General features: G+C 37.4%; 2 protein-coding genes across 5 annotated transcripts; both read left to right on the top strand.

The window, feature by feature from the left end:
• The first annotated feature begins 97 nt into the window (after positions 1-97).
• On the top strand, positions 98-7636 carry fam161b (FAM161 centrosomal protein B). Of its 2 annotated transcripts, none has more exons than XM_030126078.1 (9): positions 98-218; positions 1744-1968; positions 2055-2566; positions 2943-3253; positions 6009-6127; positions 6211-6378; positions 6499-6598; positions 6688-6863; positions 7116-7636. In XM_030126078.1, the coding sequence occupies exons 2-9, from the start codon at positions 1760-1762 to the stop codon at positions 7195-7197; spliced, it is 1677 nt and encodes a 558-aa protein (XP_029981938.1). In that variant the 5' UTR covers positions 98-218; positions 1744-1759; the 3' UTR covers positions 7198-7636. The 2 variants fall into 2 exon arrangements, with proteins under 2 accessions (XP_029981938.1, XP_029981937.1); XM_030126077.1 differs by having other exon boundaries at positions 1735-1968.
• A 1776-nt stretch (positions 7637-9412) lies between these two features.
• Positions 9413-13031, top strand: ngb (neuroglobin). Of its 3 annotated transcripts, none has more exons than XM_030126083.1 (5): positions 9413-9526; positions 9732-9887; positions 10301-10409; positions 10520-10639; positions 10751-13031. In XM_030126083.1, the coding sequence occupies exons 2-5, from the start codon at positions 9790-9792 to the stop codon at positions 10901-10903; spliced, it is 480 nt and encodes a 159-aa protein (XP_029981943.1). In that variant the 5' UTR covers positions 9413-9526; positions 9732-9789; the 3' UTR covers positions 10904-13031. The 3 variants fall into 3 exon arrangements, with proteins under 3 accessions (XP_029981943.1, XP_029981942.1, XP_029981941.1); XM_030126082.1 differs by having other exon boundaries at positions 9418-9526; positions 9729-9887; XM_030126081.1 differs by lacking the exon at positions 9413-9526 and having other exon boundaries at positions 9550-9887.
• Positions 13032-19944: the final 6913 nt, after the last annotated feature.

The raw sequence follows: 19944 nt of genomic DNA, 5'->3' as shown, positions 1-19944 counted from the left end.
CAATCACAGAGGACGCTCGGCGCAGCTGCTGTTGCTTGCTACGTCCACATACAGTGCTAATGCTACCAAAACCGCGGACTAACTAATGCAAAGGTGTCATCTTCAGACACCTTTACACTACAGACATTATACTCCACCGAAAGATCACCGGAACATCTTGTCCCCGAAGCTTCGAAGCTGATAAATAACACAACTTCCTAAAACTCATCTTTTAACAGGTTGGCGGCTAAATTCTGCTTTCTTTTTTCATTTCGGTAATTTTATGACACGCTTTCACGTAATAGTAAAATAAATTTGGATTGTATGTAATTGTAGCTCACGTGCTAAAAAAAAAAATAATGGAAAACGTTTAATATTATCCCTCAAATTGCCACGAAACTTTAGATTAAACATACGGAACGGCGTGGTTGTCATGGTAACATGGACTAGAGGCGGAGTCCTCTGTGAATGACTTGTGTATTTTTTTTTCATCCAAAGCCACTGAAAATAAGTGCATGTATAAAAACGTAGAGCTGCAACCGGCTTACTAGTCAAATAAACAATGATTAACTCATATTTTCTTGCATAGCACTCCAAATATAAGAATTTTTCATTTTACTATCACCCATGGTTATGGCTTCAGATAGCTTTTTTTTTACTGGCACCATGAAAACTTTTATGTAAAGGAAAAAAACATTTCTGATGTTTTTCACCTTTTCAAAAATGTGTTTAAACACATTGTTTGTGTACAGGGGTTTTCCTGGCTCAAAATGAGGTGGAGGTGGTAACATCCTGATCATGTGTCCTCCACCTTCAACTGACTAAGCACCTTCTGTCAGGAGGTTTAATATTTTAATTACATGACCGAAGAAAATGACTGTTATCACAAAGAAATAGTAACATAGCCAGTTGTAATGTTACTTTATCTAACAAGTACTTGTTATTAAATATGTCAAAGTTACTGTGATTGCATTTTTACTGAATATATGTTATCCTCAGTCCTACAGTTTATATAGACGGCAACCTTTGTCTTGAAGCAAAGGAAGGAAGGAAACAAGTACAGTATTAGAAGTACAAGTAAGATAAAAAAAAAAAAGTAAGATTAAAAAAAATTACAGCACCAGCATTTCAGCACAATGTGGTAATTACAGTTACAATTGACAAAAATTCTGAGAAAGTGATGCTTGTTGGACTTTTGTTGACACCTGGAGGTGGAGTCAAATTTTAAACTTCTCTATACAAGAAACTACGTATATGAGGGGGCTTCAAAACGTTTGTGGAAAAAGAACATAGCTTCAGTTTTACACATATGGACTTAAAGGCTGGTATCAACAATTGCAGAAGTGTATTATTGACCTAGATGGAGCATATGTTGAAATATACACATCATAACTCAAATCGTTTTTTCCAGTGGTTCTTTTTCCATTCATTTTTTGAAGCCCCCTCGTATATGATGGTATGTGTACATACACTAAAAGGACATTAACAGTATTTGCATCCTTTACTAATCCTGATAATGCAGAAGACTCCTTACATCTCCTTGTATCTGCTGTGTGTAAAATAGTGTGTGGAAAGTAAAAACTCAATAAATAAATGAACAAACTATGTCTTAAGTAAAAGGTAAATTAGGAGGTTGCCTTTTGCTAAATGACCCAAGCCATAAATTAATCCTCCAAAGTGTGGACAACAAATTATCAGTTGATTGAATGTTGTGACTTTATTTTGTATCTGTTTTTTCTGTTTCTTTTGTCATGGATGAAGTAGAAGACTAAACATTATCATGTCTAAACTGGACATGTTGCTGCGAGACGGGATCCAATCAGAGTTGATTCTTAAGGAGCATTTAAAGACCCTAAGTGAGTCCCTCAGAGAGCAGCTTCAGGAGACAGAGAAGAGACAGAGAGAGGATCTAGAAAGCAGGATTCACCAGAACACCCTCCTATCAACCAATGTGGACCAAGAGCTCAGTGTTTTCAAGGAACCAAAGAAGTGCGTTTCAGATTTCATTCTATTGATTGTATGTTTTTTCATAATGTGAAATATTTTACCTTTAACTTTTAAATATATTTTTATAGATGTGTAGGATTGAGAAAAGCTGCATCCACCTCTGCCTTGAACTCAGACAAAGGGTCTTCACACTATCCTAGACAGTCTCAAAGGCCTGACTCATCTTCTCATGTACGTTTATCTTCAACAGACTGGCATCATTGCACTGTCAAGGCTCCTGTAAGAACACAGCATTGTGAGCGAGCATTTTTATCTATAACAAAACCAAGCAAAGAGGAGGAGGCTCAGGCTGAGTGTCAGAAGAAGTTCTGTGCTCTTCCTGTCCCTGTCCATGTCAGTGTGCCTCTCTATCAGGAAATGATGGAACAGAGAGACAAGGAGAGGAAGCAGAGCCATGAGCAGAGAAAGAACTTTCTGCTCTCCATGCAAAAACCGTTTACCTTCCAAGAGAGAGAGAAGGAGAAAAGAGAAAACCTGATCACAATGTTGAATCAAGTCTCACAGGAGGGAAAAAAAGCTGCTGCTGTTCGGAAACCTCCTCATAAAATAGTCAAAAATTCAACAGATTCTGGACTGGAAGGTTGGTTAAATTTCTTATTTGTTTCCTTCCTGAATAGATGATGCTGGGAAGTACATTAACTGGCTAAAATCAGTGTGAAATCAGACCACAGATGCTAAAGTAAAGCTACAGCATCTGTATTGCTAGATATCAGATTGTAATTAAGAAAAAGTTGTTTTCATTTGTGCAGTTTCTCTGAAGTGACCCTTCCATTTGCAGACAAAACAGTGTCAGCTTAAAATATCATACCTATTTAAATAAATATACATTGTTCTACATCACCTTACAAAAAAAACCAGACGTGTTAGTAAATTGTACAATTCCAGCTTTTATTTCACCTGAGAATATTGAATATTACAACTGTTATTTTGTTCAATCATCTGAAATCATTGTGCAGATCAGGAGCTTTGCAGAAAAGTCAACAATCAGACAAAAGTGCCACTCAAGAATACATCTGCGTCTGACAGCCCAAAAGTTCGCACTGCTGATCGCACCAGAAAAGAGAAGCTGGGATTCCTGGATGAGAAACCGAGCTTCCAGCCAAAGATCATCCACCAGGTCCCTGATTTCAGCAGGCTGCACAAGGCTTTACAGACAGAGGCCCTAAGAAAAACACAGAGTAAAGAGGTTACCAAGTGTCGGCCCTTCAACCTGAGGACATCAACTCTTGCTGCAAGGCAAAGCAGGATGATCCCTGAAAGCTCAGAGGTAAAACATGTTCTATTGCTCAAATCCCTCTCTCACTCTTTCTCATTGGGCTTATTTCATGTTTTTTGTTGTTTTAACTGGGTTTAGTAAATTTGAAGTACTTGTATCTTACTGAATGTTTCCATTTTATGCTATTTTATTTTATACTGCTACTCCACTTCATTTGCTTGATGAATTTATTTACCTTAGAGATTACAATTTTTTTATCTTCTACCTCTCGAGTGAAAATATATGTCCAATATATATCTCTGCATGGATCTCCAAATGTGTTGATTATTAGGTTTACTTTATGAGTTGAGATAGTTCTCCTACTTCTTATCCCAAATAGACACGGTGAAATGCATGAAAAACATGTCAAAAACTGTTTTTTCAGGCATACATACATTGGTTCTCACATGACAATAACACTACAAACATATGCTATGGTCCTGTAGAATATGATCATCATTGTAGATTAAACTACACGACTTTATATTTATTCACAGTTGTGTAATTTTATGAAGTTTGTCTACCTTTAGGAGTATTGAAAATGAACTCAACCTTAAACATCTACAGCAGTAACATACAACACATACATTACTGCTACAGTAATAAGTATGCAAAATAAAACATACAGCGCAGTATAATAGTAAAACACTGACAAGAACCATTTTAATCCAAAATGACTGCTTACTTTTACATACTTTAGCTATATTTTGCTGATAAAATTTACTTCTACTTGTAAATACTTCTTACCACTGCATAATTATTGCATAGGCTATATGAGTGTCTATCCAGATGGTTTCATGTAATAGTTACATTTTGTTAAGATGTCTCAGGCCTTCACAGCTTGATGGATGGTTCAACACATATCCACCCACCACTTTATCAAGTCAATACCACTCTCTTTTTTAAGCAGAAACCACAAACCTCATATTCTGAAGCCTCCTCAGTTTTCTGGGTGACAAACAATGCCGGCTGCCTACTATAAATCCCTTCTCTTTTAAATAGCATATGTTACTGTGGTCCCACAAAACTCAGAAGTGTTTATTTCATAAGCTGTGACAAAGGAATTTCACCAGGTCACATTTGACTTTATTTTCTGTGTCTTTGGGAGCAGGTTGTTTGATGATGAGAGATTTATTACATGGGTTAAAATCACTCGCATCGTATGATATTTTTAAGGCATCGCATTCCAGTTTTGTCAGTTGTGGAAATGTAATTGGATTTAAAATATGTGCAGAAGGATCTCTTCAAAAGACTGAATACTCTCCTCCTCTACATGGTTACATTGCAAGTTCATCTCATAATTTATGTAGTTGCACTAAAACCTCATTTTTAGTGCGTGATGCAAAATTATGTTGTATTTTTTCACTTTTCTTCCTTCTGATGCTGCAGAAATATTGTAATATGTCCTCTCACAAGACCATCCCTATTTTTTAACATTGAAGTTTGACTACTTGGATGTTTCACACGAAGGTAGACTAAAAATGATTATAACAGTAAGTGCATTAAAGTAATTTACACTAAACCAAAGTGATCTTTGGTAAAATGAACTTTGTGTTCAAGGAAGGTTCCTTCCTGTCGTCTTTTCATATGTATTATGGCTTTGCTCTAAATCATATGATTTCCAGAGCTCTGTATTTTGAAACTTGTCAGACACTTTTTGGGTAGATTCTAACGATTTAACCATTCCCATACATAACTATATTTAGTGCTGGTGTTGAAGATGTGGTCATAAAGGAGTACTGTATATACACTGCACTGCTCCAGCTTCTGTCCATCAGTATTACGTAATTGTTTATATTAAATTTCCAAAGTATATTTTAATAATTGTATAGCTAGGGAACTTTCCACTTCTGCTCTAAAGGCTGCTGTGTAACTCCGGTCTGTAAGACACTTCACGCTGAACTCCTAATACCATGAAAAAGCTTGTCATTCTGTCTCTTTTTTTTGTGAATGGTGACTGTAAATACTGCTTGTTAACCTAACTTTTGCAATGTACAGACACAAAAATAACAAAATCTATTAGACATACAGCATATACATGTGTTAGTTTTTCACTAAAGCTATGTTGTATTATCTGTCAGTAAATAGATTAGCCACACTTCACCCATTAGTGCCCTTCATGCTCACATAAAGACACCATTTTTCGCTTATGTTTGTAACCACAACACTTCAAACTTGGCCAGTGATGCAGGAGTGCAGTAGTCGAGACTGCATGAAGAGAGCAGCTATCAATAGCGTGACAAAAAGCTGTGAAATAGGAAAATAACTCATCATTTCCTCATTCTGTCACAACAATTATACTGTAAAAACACAAATAAAAACACTTATACCTTTGCAAATGGTCCTAAAGGCAATATACAGCTGAGAGTAAATAGTTCTGTCTACTGTGAAGTGCTGTTATTCACTGAATATACAACACTAACAAAAGTCTACTCCCCTGTGAATATCCCAATCACAGTAAAACAAGTGGAAAATAGAAAACATAGGCAGACGGCAGGGTCTCTGCAGGTAAATATACCACTATACTCTAATACAGGGTCAGACGGGATGATTGGGAGGATTATTATTGCATTAGTTTTTGAGGGAAAATATTCCATCCTTGCTGTTTTGCCTTTTGCCCAGATCCTTCTACACTTTGCCCTCTACTTTGTTCAGCTGAATGTGCTCTTCGTATTTTTGTGTTTAAGTTAACAAGATGATGCAATCAGTGTGCAAAGATGATATTTTATTATGTTATTTCAAGTTGAATTTTTTTCCCCACTTACAGGTACCAAAAATATCGAATCTCAGTAGAAGCAAGTCACTTGGAGCTTTAACATCACTGTCTACAGATACACTCCCCACTTACATTACAGACGCTGTGAGGAAGCGCAGCATGGCCATCAGGTGAACCGATGAAAAGTGGCTTGACTGCTTTAAAATTCCTATACACTGTGAGAATATTTAAACATTTTTTTGTACCTTTACAGGAAATCAATAGAGATGAGGGTTAATAAGAATCAAGAGAGTGTTGATTGGTTGAGCAAGTATCAAATGAGGTCCCAGGCTATGAGAAAGACTGTCTCCCTGCATGCAAAGTTACTGGACCCACACAGTAGCTTGAAAGACGTGTATAATGAAAAACTACAGCAACATCGGTGAGTGCTGCTCAAGTAAGGGTGCTCATTCTCCAATTTTGCAATCTTTACCAACTCACATCAGAGCAACCACATACTCCTGCCACAGTAGCTTAAACTATAATCTCGTTTTACATGAAGAGACGCTGACCAGCAAAGGATGAGAGAGTACATGAGGGATTTGCGGGACATGAAGGCAAGAGTTAATGAACGCCCTTACTTGTTTGAACAGGTGAAGCAGGTAAGTTTCAAGTAAGCTTACACATGATGATACCTTAAACGAAATGCATCATCTGTAGCCTAACTTTTTAAAAAACGTTTTATTGCCAGAGAAATGCAAAGGCTCAAGCAGAGCAGATGTACAGGAACAAACTGAAGAAAGCCGGGTTAAAGGAGCAGTTTGTTGAGGAAAATGGAGAAGCAGATATAGAAATTTCAACCTCATCCATGTCTGAGGAAGACAGACATGTAGATGGCTCTATCATGGAAAATGACATTCATAACAGGTAGTGTATGCAGAGTGAGAATTTTATGCAAGTTCTGTTTCTACGCTTTGTGATACCACAGTGTCCGGTAAAAATATGAATAGCACTGGTGCTAGAGAGCCAAGGACTTCATGTGGTTTGGTCATATTACATTACATAATTTTCTGAGCTTGCCCTTCAGTCTTTAGTGAAGAAAAGACAAATACTGTAGCCAAGTAAAAGTTCGATGTAATTACTATATAGCCATTTTCTAACCCAACATGTCTGATTTAGGGAAGAAAATGTAGACGACGGAGAGAAAATTGAAGATGTGGAAGAGAAGAGCGTGAAGTCCAAAGGGGAAGAAATGCCATGATCAAAAAGGTTCAGGCGGCACTGAGTTTTCTGTGGCCTCCCCACTAGAAAACAACACTATCCTCAAAAAATGATTCATGTCATGGCTAACTATCCACACCAAGCATTTGATCGTTTAAGATGTTTAACAGTAAATTATAAAATCACAAACCATATGGCCTTTACACTCATAAATGCTAGGGATTACAAACAGAAAAATATAAGTTTATAGGACTGTATATGTTTACAACTTGTTAATTTTTTTTTTATGTGCATAGTGTCTTACTCTGGTATAGGATCTGCTGGATGTTTTAAGCAGATTAAACTGAAAATATAAAAAGATACTTTTAGTTTTATGACAACAATTTTTCTAAGGAATATGTACACTGTAATTTACAGGATGATGAACACTTAGTTACCAGAATAAACAGTTCAAAAAGAGAATTGAAACACCAGCTGAACCCACTGCGTCTATAGCATTAATTTGTGTTTTACCCACTCTAAATTGAGAAACTTCCGGAAGCCATATAAAAATGAATATGCTCATCCAGTGAAATAGTCTGTCTGTCAATGCACTTACACGTGTCTGCTTGTATTTTAGGTCAAACATTTAAAGAATATTTTTTTATTTGGTCAGGTCCCATAAGGACACCAATTGTCTGAAATGAGATGGCTGGGTTAAAACTCCCAGTTATTTCTTCAGCCACAATGCCACCTAAATAAACAGCCCCTAACTGTGCAGCAGTATTCACTATGACCAGCAAAGTGGTCTGCTTCAAGCCTTTAGGCCCACATCAAATACACTTCTACACTGGTCTATCCTGTAAGCTTATGCTTAGACTGCAGACTGCCAGGAATTCTAGACATTATTTTTCTGTACGAACCACATGGGAATGCCTGAATATAGATACAAAATCATAATCAAAAGGTCATCTTGAAGACCAGGATATACCATATGACTTTTTGTAGGCCACTGTGTCAAGCGACTGAAGTCAAGGTTACATGAGTTCAAATGGGAATATCACTTATTTTTGAGTGAAATTATATCATGCAAATGAAGGTTCAGTATATTATAGTTGACATTTTTCTTGTTAAAACTAACTTGTCTGGCCTGAATGTTGTGCAGGGATGTGAAGAATGACACAGATAACATGACTATAGTATTCCATTTTATTAATGGATTTAAAGCCATAAGATTATGAATTATCGTAAGAAAGGTAAATATAGCAAAGCCAATACAAATAGATGAAATAAAAAATCAGAGTCCTTTCCTTAAGATCTCAAGCATCACATGACAAAGCTTCAAGGGCTTTATCCTGTCAGGTTGTCATGGGAACCATGTATCCCTCCCCACTCTGCCTTGTAGTCCCTCAGGAGAACATTGTGCACCTCTGATTCCCTGGTGCAACACTAAAAACAAATCCAATTTCTCCTAACCTGTTAGATAATATCTAAGTGAGAACCTGCATCTAAGAAAACATGTACTTGTGCTGATGCCTGACGTCTCTTTAAGTGAACTACGGAGGCCGAAAAAATGAACATCACATCTCATTTAGATTAATGAGAGGCTGTGCACTTGGCTGCCAAATGTTATGATGACACTGTTTGAGGAGTGGCCCTTTTTAGCAGATGAAGAATATAATTTTACCAAGGTGGTGCATTCAGGTCTCTTATTATTTTGGCCACTATACAATATTAAAATTCCCACACATTTAGTTCTGTAAATGCAAGGGTTGCAAATGTAGGCAGCTGTGGAAACACCCTAGAATAGATGACACAGGCCTCAAATGACTCTGAACATCACCTACCTTTAAACTTCAGTGGCAGTCTGTGAAATGCCCATGTTATGTTTTCCACTTCTATTGTTTATATTTCAACTCCATGTTTTTTCTGTTAAAACCGTAAAGTAAAGATACACAGGACAAGTATTTGTTTTAGTCCAGTGAACATACCGCACGAAGAGTTGAGTGTGTGTTGCTGTCTTTGAATGTGTTAGTCCTTGGTTCACCTGCAGGAGGAGCTGTGGCTTGCCGCATCCTCACTGGAACAGAGGAGAGAGATCCCTCTTTTTCTCCTTCAGTGGCATGAATAATATCCCCAGTGCTGGAGAGAGAGCATATCAAGAGGCAAACGGGAAGGGGAGAGAGATAGCAGCCAGTGTGACAGATAAGAGCGTGGCAGAACTTGTCTCTCTGACTGCAACGTGGGCAGGGGGAAGAGAGAGCAAGTGCAACAGAGTGTCAGGCAAGGCTGCTGCCTGCTCACGCACAAACACACATACAAACATACGTACAGACCCCTCAGCCCGGCCGCTACAGAGGAAGTTCACAGAGAAGACTGACCTCAAGAAGGTATAGTATGTTTGTGTTTTTAGCCAGGGATCTCCTGCAGCCATGCCCCCCCCCCCCCCCCTTCTTGTCTGAAATTTTAGAAAATCATCTGTGTTAATCTCACTTGATGCTCCACTCTGTTTTCCAGGTGGGTTGGCAGAACTTTCATCTGTGGATTCACTCGAATGTTATGGCTTTCCTAAAACTGAGCCTTCTTTTCCAGTAGAGGAGTTGTGTGTTTCCACTCTAGAAGAACTTGTGTCGTGTTTGCAGCCTGAGGGAGGATGGACATGCTGTCAGGGAAAGACAAAGAGCTGATACGAGGCAGCTGGGAGAGCCTTGGCAAGAACAAAGTTCCTCATGGTGTGATCATGTTTTCCAGGTAATATTCTACACAATTAATTATAACTCTGATTCAGAAAGACAGCAAAGTTATAGCAAGGAGTAAACAATGTTGTACTGTGCTGCTACCAAAATTAAGATCCACTTGTTTTTTTGTCTTATAATTTAATAGCTGTCGTAAAAGAATGTGTAGCACAGGTATAGAGACAGCATCAAGCTACAGTACATCCTTCTCCGCACACTTTCACTATACAGGGACCAGAGGCTTGACTTGTTGCTTGGCGACAGACTGCAATAATCCACAGTTTACTTTGAGACAGCTGTCGCTAAATCAGACACTAAAAAGATTTGTAGATGCATGATTTAGAGATTGAATTTGTGCCTGTGTGGATGTTTGGCAACCTATGCCATCTGTATACACCTATAGAACAGTGTGGTATGTGTCTGTGGTAGACTGTTTGAGCTGGACCCTGCGCTCCTCAGTCTTTTCCACTACAATACAAACTGTGGCTCTACACAAGACTGCCTCTCCAGCCCTGAGTTCCTGGAACATGTCACTAAGGTGAGCTCCATTCACCGCACTGACCACTACAAGTATACACACAGTTCAGTCCGTAGTCTGTACTTGTGCACAGTTCTCAACACTTTGCTTGATGTGTATTTGTATTCTAGGTGATGCTTGTGATCGATGCTGCAGTCAGCCACCTGGATGACCTTCACTCCTTGGAGGACTTTCTGCTCAACCTCGGAAGGAAGCATCAAGCTGTTGGCGTCAACACACAGTCATTTGCTGTAGGACCCTCATTTAATGGTTACCTCAAACACTATTTAACGAATGAATCTGTTTTTCTGTCATGGTGACCGCATGGTGTGTCTTCCCTATTTGTTTGTGTTGGACTTCAGATGGTGGGTGAGTCCCTTCTCTACATGCTGCAGTGTAGTCTGGGTCAGGCCTATACTGCACCTCTGCGCCAAGCTTGGCTCAACATGTACAGCATCGTGGTAGCAGCCATGAGCCGAGGATGGGCCAAAAATGGTGAAGACAAGGCCGACTGAAACACACCACGGGAGCTGCTGAGCAGTTGCTGTCAAATCACTCAACATGGTTGCCATGGAATAAGGTTGTGTAACTTGCAACATTGTGGCTTTGGCTGCTGTACATTTGCTCAGTGAGTGGGGTTGCATAGCGTAGCAAATGTATGGTGTGGTTACACATGACAATTGGTTTGACCAAATCAGAGTTTATTTTTGTTGTTGTGGATGTTTAGCTACCAGGCAATGCTGCTGTACAGCTGCGAGGATCTGTGCCAGCCTGTTATGGTCTGAGCTTGTAATCTGAGCTCCTCACTCTGAGAAAAAGCATCCAGGATATAACTGTTGAGTTTCTTTGTATATAATGGCTTTGATATATCTACTGTAATGATAACAGTGACTGTGGTGGTCTTTGTGATGTATCTTAAAAGAGTTGCACACTTGTAAAACACTAGATATTAATTATATTTTGGCATCACACACACTACTCAAACTGTGATGGTTACTGTGGCCAGAACGGGCAGCTCTCTATCTAACTGGAACACAGTGATTCTTTACAAAGCATACTGTAGGAGATGTTCTGGGACAAAGCAATTTGATTTTGAGAAAGGAAATATAATCACCTTAATCATCATTACCAACTCATTCAGTGGCTATCACACATCATTACACCTTTTTGCATCTTTCAGCCTAATGTTAATAAGCAAAGCACATTTTAAAATGGTATTCAGTAGATGCTGACAAGAACTGTTATACTCTCTGATAGCTTTCTTTAGCAATCTATGACTGTTAAGGCGTCCATGTGCACCTTACCTAACATGGTATGTGATGCTCTCCTCAGCAGAGGTTGTGAGAATCTTGTTTCAATAGGCTTTAGTTGACTGTTAAACTCTAACTAATAGACTGTTATGTGACCTTCAGACTTTGTTAGTAAAGGGTATCTTGAGGGAACTTGCTTGTTCTTTGGCTATTAGTTTCCAGTCATGCAGAGTACTTTTGTTTTTCTGAAGTCCCTTATCACAGTAATACATATTGACTGTGTTGTGGCTACAAAAATAACATTACCTCAGCTTCAGAGGCTCAGTGAAATGAACAAGAAGCCGCTGCTTCTCCAACACAGAGCTTCTGTCTGAAAGGGAGCGCTTGTTTTGAATTATGACACAAACACAAAAATTATTTATTGATAATTTATTGCTATAAGTAATACAGATATAATGTCTGTTGACACTGTCCAGTATGTGTGTATTCATGACACTGTATTTAACATCCTAAGCTGTTATTTACATTTATGGTCATAATGCCAAGTAACTTAGCAACAGTGTGCCAAGTATTAGATAATAACACCATACAACTGTAAATCCAAGCTGCTGATATGTGGTTATTATTGCTTTAGTCTCAGTTTACATTTATAAAGTTTATTTTTATATTCTCAAATGTATGTGTAGTTCTAGAGCATATACTTTTTCAAATGTACAGCATATCCTCCAGATATATTACATAAGGTATTACATGGATTTTGATCAAAGCAACTTTAACCCAATATATGAAAAAAAAATTATGACTTGTTGAAGGTTTATTATTCATCTTATCAAATGTGTTGTCTCTAAAGTGTTAAATAGATGTAGATTTACAAGCACTGCAGAGATTTTTATCAAATTCCTCTCCTCACAAAAAATTACAAAGCATAGTTTTATATTACACTTAATTATTCCAGCATAGTCTATTCTGTCTGTTCTTTCCAGCACACAGGTGTAATGTTTGTTATCTGACTGTGTAGGTGGTGTATTTATAGTGATTCTTTTTTTAGTATCAGTTCGCCCTATGCAGGTTGTATTTCTCCATGTGTCTCTTCCCACTTAACTGTTTTATTTTTTTTTTAGCAGGCATGAAAAACAACTGGAATGTTATCTAATTAACATCCAGGTCTGTACATATTGGGTGTGTCACTGTCTACCTCATCATTATCAGCTGCTACTCAACAGCGATGACTTCACTTAGTTATCCTCCAACCAAAAACGCACATTATCAGAGTTAATGCAAGCACGCACTCTATGTAACCTGGACTTTATCCTACAATTAAAAAAAGAAAAACATGTTGTGTGCTCACTTGAGACTGAATAAAGTGAACTTCTGTGGATATTTTACTGGTAAATGAGGTCAGTGTGTTTTCCTCTTGATGTCTGATTGTGTGTCACAGACTTTACGATGGTTACGACACAATGGTCAGAGTTTGAAATCAATCATATGATGCCTGATTACCTTCCTACTGCCAGCCCGTTCCCTACTGTTACATAAGATCCAAACACCGAGTGGCTCATCGCCTTGGGCTACAGAGACGAGGAACTTCAGGCACATCAGCCCACTTACTCATGCAACTGCACAATGTCACATCAAGGCTGAATTTTTTTTGTCTTCTTTTAGATTAGATTTTTTTTTATTGCTTAAAACAACAAAAATCATCAAACCTTATGTTTTTTTTTTTTTTTAAATTTGTCCCACAGATGAAGCCAACACAAGTCAATAAATGTAGTTGTGATGAGCTGAATGAACACAAAGGGCTCATTTCAATCACATACACAATTTGGTTGTATCATTGTAAAAGTCACATCCATGAGCTGGCTGTCTGTTCTGCTGCTGGAGCAGTGGTTGACATGGCCTTAATCTGTCTCCCTGCTCTGCCAGCAGTATCCTGACTCCGTCCCACAGAGCGTCTGCTGTTTGTATGTTGGCTCTATGCTCCATGTCTTTTATCCTGTACTCGCCCAGAGTTCCCTCAGGTCACCAACCAGTGGTTAGACTGCAACAGAATTCACATAATCTGCCGGCTACAATATGAGCCCCCTCATGATGATGCGTTAATTGTTCCCTGTAGCTTTTCAAGTCTTACCTTGTAGTGCTTGAGGATTTGCCGTGAAGGCTGTCGTCTGGAGAGGAGTCTGCGAGAAAAGACAACACACATTATTTTTAGAAAGTCTGCAATGTGTTTTGGAATGAAGGGGTATTCAACGTTGTCATGGCAACTGTTAAGTGATGGTCCAGAGGCTTATGTGTGTGTGTGTGTGTGTGTGTGTGTGTGTGTGCATGCGTGTGTGTGTGTATGTGCTAGTTTTTAATGAAATAGGAAAACAAGGCATTCGATCACTAACATATCCTAAATAATATTATGGAGAGGAGTTGGGAGTGGACAGTGACTGTGCATGCAGGCTCAGGCTAATCAGGTTTACTGTGCAAGCAGCTGAACACCAACAGAAAGCAGCCTACAAGCTTAGACAGCAACAGTAACCACATGAGTGCAAGTGAGCATGCATTTATTATCACTGACTGCAGAACAGTTAGCGACAACTACAACTACTTGGAGCTGGTTAAAAAATTATCAGTTTATTAATGACTAGTTCAAGGACAGATTTATCACTGTACATAGAAATGGGTTATCCATGTTTAATTTGTCTTTTTATTGTATGTCATGTAGACATTTCTACCTCCATTGCATGATCTACCTGGTTCTTGATATCTTTTAATTATTTGGTTATGTAAATTAATCTGCACCAGTGAGATATCCCTCATTTATTTGTTTTACAAAACTAACTCTGCACAATATCTAGCTTGATAGTTACAATCAGCCTTGTAACAGTAACATTATTTTGTCAGCTCCAAGGTCAAGAATGAGTTTTTTTTATCTCGATATTTAAAACATCATGGAAAAAATGTGTCTCCTATGCCCAGTAATAGACATTTTCTTGTCCATGAATGAAATGAAAAATATGTGATGCATTTATAAGCTCAAATACAGCTTCTAAATTAACTTGTGTAAAAGTATTGTGTCAACTATTGATTTCAAAGTCAGAAACAAACTTTTAACCTGAAATTCCTACCAAGAATTTATTTACAGTGACAAATGAAGTGAGTGCACTTAAGTCTGCTGCTGGGATATACTGTTTCATAAGGGGATGTAGGGTGCAAAATATTAATACTTTGAGCTACAACATTATGTAAATAAAAAACAACACTATCTTATTTAGCCCCATTTGCATGCTGAAAGTAACCCATATGGGAGTGACAATATGTTTGTTGCAGGAGGCAGAGACATTTTCTATTCCAAGCATCTGCCCAGGCGAAGGAGAGCGACAGGCCACGCACCCAGAGGAATTCACCTTTCACTGACAAGCATGCTCTCAGCAGTTGCCAAGGGTGACAGGGGGAATGTCAGGGACTTTTCTCTCTTCTTTTGTAACTCTTTAACTGCAAAGAAGCTCAGTATCCAATGGCAGACATTCTACAGTGTTCTTTAAAAACCCTTTCCCTGCAGTAACATGACATCCATCCTATCAGTGGTTAAAGTCCAAACATGTGCCACTTTGTTGGAGTATTGGCAGTACGGTGATACCGCTTTCCAAAGTGGTTTGGACGAAGGCAGATGCTCCGACAATTAATAGACCATTCCTTCCTCTGATGTGGACTCTGAGGCCCATGAGGTCTGAAGTATATACAGAGGCTAGTACCAAGGCTAGTTTGTATTCAGAAACACTGCTCACATGTACCTGCATTCATTAAGAGCCTCTGTTATTATCTATACAGGAGTTCAGTCAGGAAAATCTAAAATTAAATGGATTTTGTGCAAAACTTTGATGGAAGTTTACTTTGAAATATCAACATTATAGTGCTGAATGCAATCTGGGAGAAAGGACTTGAGTAAGAGCATTTTAACAGAATGACATTATTTATAGAAATTTGCTGTGAACTATACATGAAACAGCAGAGCATTATTGGAAAGTTAAGAACAGCAAAGAAAATTGTGAAAAATTTACCAAGAAAACATTCTCTTCTACTAAGATAATTTACATTTTGTTCTATAATGTTTACAGTTGACATTCACATGTATTCAGTAGCTTCCTGGATTGATGATGACCTCTGTGGTGAATGTGATGAAACCCTCAGATTATAAAAGGGTTCTCAGTAGATCCCACTTGTTGGGTTCTTGGTAAAATGTCAAAATGAGGTGCAAACTTTCAACAGAAGCTGTGTTTTAACATTTTTAATAATTATGGTTGAAGAAAATTACAATTTACTGTTACACTATCACTTTGTCAAGCAAGAAAAATCATGGAATATATTTTACATTGTGATGCTATGAGCATCACCAATTTACTGATCTTGTTTTCTCCATTCTACAGTTGTAGACAGCAATCTACAACTGATTTGGTGGAAGCCTATAAGAAAAAAGGGATCAGTTTGGTAAATCTTGTGTGCAGTGATGTTTAACCCATAAAGACCCAAATATCCACCGATGACCAAAATCGTCTACTGATCTGAAATGTTTAATAACTTTAGATTCACTAATCCTATCAATACATATAAATAATTGCTATAAAATGCAGTTTGTTGTCTTTTCATGGTCATCAGATATGACCCATTTGGAGGTTCAGAGGCTCTGTAGTTACCGTGGAAACACTATCATCTTCTACAACATTGATTCACCAGTAAAACCCATGGAGTTTGATCAATGACAGTGGATGGACACTGAGTTTGTGTTCAGTTAGTAATGTATTTTACTGAAAATAGTAATTTTTCCTTAGTTTTCTCTGTTTTTGATATAATAACCCTCAAATGTAATCTCAGCATGATGATTAAAGTACATGTTTAGTAAAATAAATATTGTAAAATACCGGATTTTCATTGAAACAAAAAGCAAAAACAGAGGATGATATTATGGTAAATGATTTGAGGACTGCCACAAAAGTAGCACTGGGTCTTTATGGGTTAAAAGCCTCCTGTCTATGCCTGTAAAATAATATATTTTTACCTAGTGTGGTGCAGTGCACTAACACTACAATTGCAATTGACAGAAATCCAATGCAAAGCATGAAAGAAAATGTTTCCCATGTTGATTGAATTTTGTCAAGCGTCAAGTGAAGATGTCACAACACTAAGAAGAAGTGACTGCCTTCTAATTCTGCAACAAAAACCTTTTCATAGAAGGGATATGAAGAGGAGAGGGTCTGGGTGGAATCATTAAAGGGTTCTATTTCTCAGAGTATGCTCTAAATATGTAATATTTTACTGCCAAAGATGTGATTAGTATTGTGTTGTAAATGGATAAAAATACAGTAAAGGACTACACGTTTATTTCTAGTAATACTGATTCTAAAACACAGTAAGGGACTGTAAATGACATGTACTTTTCAGGTGAATTACTGCAAATGCACAGTGTGAAGTCTTTCAGTGTAGATCCCCTTTAAGCAACAGGCGGACACACTTGGAGTTGACTGCACTCGTGACTCACTGCCTCTGAAACCCATCCCCACTGACCACAGCAGAGGGAGTTCAATAAGGACATCGGTGGACAAGATTAGTGGATTGAGCTGAATTAATTTTATTTTCAGATCACAGCACTTCACTTTTGACAGATGAAAACTCATTAGCCTGACAGAGATCAATCTCAAATGCAGCCTATCCCTTAACTCCAACCTTTGAGGAAAACAATCCACCCACATTTACAGCAGGTTAAATGTGGAATCAAATGCTTATGATACACATATTTCATCCAGCCAAAGGCAAGAAGGACTGGACATGTCTGGAAAGCTAATGTTCCTACAAATAGACCCAGGATGGCCAAGCAGGCAGTATATGAACAGACATGACAGGATACAGTAAAACTAGTTAGGCATGGTAATGGACAATCCCTTCTTGCATGGCCATTAGAGCTAAGAATATTATAATAAGTTTTATTTTGTATTTTTCAAAGGAAAGTAAGTTTAATGATCTGTGAAACAACCCTCTGCAAAAGAAACCCTAGGACATGTTGGCAGTTCAGAGGAAGAAATTTTAAGATGCTCTTTGATGTTTTTTTTTTTTTTTACTTCAAAATTCACTGCAATGACCATTTCATTTTCTCTTTGCTGCCAGCTTTCATCTGTTTTATAGCACAAGGAACATTTCAATCCCTCGTCAGACGGAACAAATACATGTCATTTAATGAAGTCATGTGCCATCCGGATTATGAATCTACAACTGAAAATAAAACTCACAGGCCTATTATACGAAAGACACAAAATAATAATAATAATCTTTTTCAAGTGGTATACAACTTCAGATGATTGACATTTTTTGTTCTGTGTCACAATTACAGCTAAAAACAAAGTAGTGTTAACTTTACTGAACATCCAGAAGGTTTTCAGCTGTTTTAGGAAAGAACTGACCAATGAACAACTTACCCAAACACATAATAGAGAATACACTGTATAATAGGATAACATTGGATAAACAACATTAACAGAGATTTTATGACCTTCACCATTCATCGTGTAAAATCCGTATGATTAAGTGTTGACAAAGACATAACACAAAACACATTAAAAAAAAGTAAAACACATTAAAAAAAAAGTAAAGACACATAATATTCAGCTTAGTGGGCCCATCTATTTATTTATTCTGGAGCTTTTAACCAAATCACACACTCTTCCACAGCAAATGAATTTTCACAGTCCATGTGTAATTATACATTTTGTTAAATTATCCAATATTAAGAGCACATTTAGATTGTAGATTTCTCTACAGTGTTGCCAGATGTGTTAAAGTGCCATTCCAGAGGCTTAAAACTTTGTCTTATTTTGAGGAATATTATCATATGCAAGTCAGTATCTAAGCATGTTGATATTGTACTGGCTCAAAAGTTACTGTATTTAACGTAAAATACCTAAAATTAGTGATCAATAAGTGAATGTGTGTTAGTTACAACTACACTGTTGCCCATAAAGTTGGAATAAAATATTTTCTACCTGATGAATGTGACAATGTTGTTTATTCTTGATAGATAACATGTAACTGGGACTCAGTATAATCATTGTACTTGGTCAAAGGTGATTACTGATGTGTGTAAGTAGGAACAAGTGGTACCAGGCACAACAAACTCTGCCCCTCACAGGGATTATAGCTTTTTAAATCATCTATCAAGCTGATGTCAGCATATCAATTGCCTCTATATATGTGCTAGGTTTGAAGTACATTGAAACAAAATTGATGTTTTTATAGACGTGAAATTTCTGCCATTATAAGTAAATGAGAGAAGAGAAAAAGATTTTTAAAAAATCCTGAAAAATTTGAACTTTTACCTACTTTTCCCAAAATGTAATGACATCTATTCTGGGTCACTGGCAATCTATAAACCAAATTTGGTATGAATTCAACCAATAGTTTTGCTACTACAGACATTTAAAACTTCACCCATTATAAGTAACTGGGGGAAAAAAAAGATTAAAGAAATTCATTAAAAATTTGAACTTTCACTTACTGTTCCCAAAATGTAATGAGATCTGTTCTGGGTCAATGTAAATATATAAACCAAATTTGGTATGAATTCAACCAATAGTTTTCCTGCTAGAGTGTTAACAAACAAAGAAAGAAACAAACTCAAACAAAACAATACCCCTTGCCCCCCCTTTGGGGGGGGCGGGGTAATGAAAAGAGGAATGTGTCTGAAAATAAAATTATTCTAACTTTATGGGCAACAGTCTATTATGATAAGAACTGCGTTTACAGACAGAGGATCCTGATCATATTAAGTAATAATTAAAAATCTTAAATGTTACAAAGTGGTCACATTATTGTATGCAGTATTTGACAATAGTGATTGTATAATGTACAGAGGGCAAAATGACTGTACAAATATGATAATTATCATGCATCTGGTAACACTGCCTGTCCATGTTCTTCATGCTCTTGTCCAGTTTGGGTTTATAGTAAATTTTTGGAAGCTCCAGCAACACTTGTGTGAGTGAACCTCAACTTTAGAAACACCAAGCTCTTTTCTAAAGCTCACATGGATGAAAGTGACCTAAAAAAAATTAAAACTTAATCTGCAGATGAAGATCATGTGATACAATCAAAAGCCCCAGCTGAAGTAAGCAGATCTTCTGTTGTTATAATTAGCTTTGTCTGAGTGGTTCACTGCTTGTGTTCCATCCAGAGAAACTGACACCCATTGATTCACCAGTAGCTAAGTAAAATAAAAAGCACTGTAGTTGATAGGATATTAGGCTTTTGCTTTGTGTTTTTTCTAGTTTGTGTTT

The sequence above is a fragment of the Sphaeramia orbicularis genome, chromosome 22 (genome assembly GCF_902148855.1).
Source record: "Sphaeramia orbicularis chromosome 22, fSphaOr1.1, whole genome shotgun sequence".
Taxonomy (NCBI): domain Eukaryota; kingdom Metazoa; phylum Chordata; class Actinopteri; order Kurtiformes; family Apogonidae; genus Sphaeramia; species Sphaeramia orbicularis.
The sequence above is the reverse complement of the archived record's forward strand: the minus strand, read 5'-3'. Positions and strand labels throughout refer to the sequence as shown.

Coding starts and splice junctions, on each gene's coding strand:
- fam161b (XM_030126078.1), top strand. CDS start 1,760: ATGTCTAAACTGGACATGTTGCTGCGAGACGGGATCCAATCAGAGTTG. Junction 6,379..6,498: donor GAAAAACTACAGCAACATCG/GTGAGTGCTGCT, acceptor TTTTACATGAAG/AGACGCTGACCAGCAAAGGA. Junction 6,864..7,115: donor GAAAATGACATTCATAACAG/GTAGTGTATGCA, acceptor TGTCTGATTTAG/GGAAGAAAATGTAGACGACG.
- ngb (XM_030126083.1), top strand. CDS start 9,790: ATGGACATGCTGTCAGGGAAAGACAAAGAGCTGATACGAGGCAGCTGG. Junction 9,888..10,300: donor GGTGTGATCATGTTTTCCAG/GTAATATTCTAC, acceptor TGTCTGTGGTAG/ACTGTTTGAGCTGGACCCTG. Junction 10,640..10,750: donor TCAACACACAGTCATTTGCT/GTAGGACCCTCA, acceptor GTTGGACTTCAG/ATGGTGGGTGAGTCCCTTCT.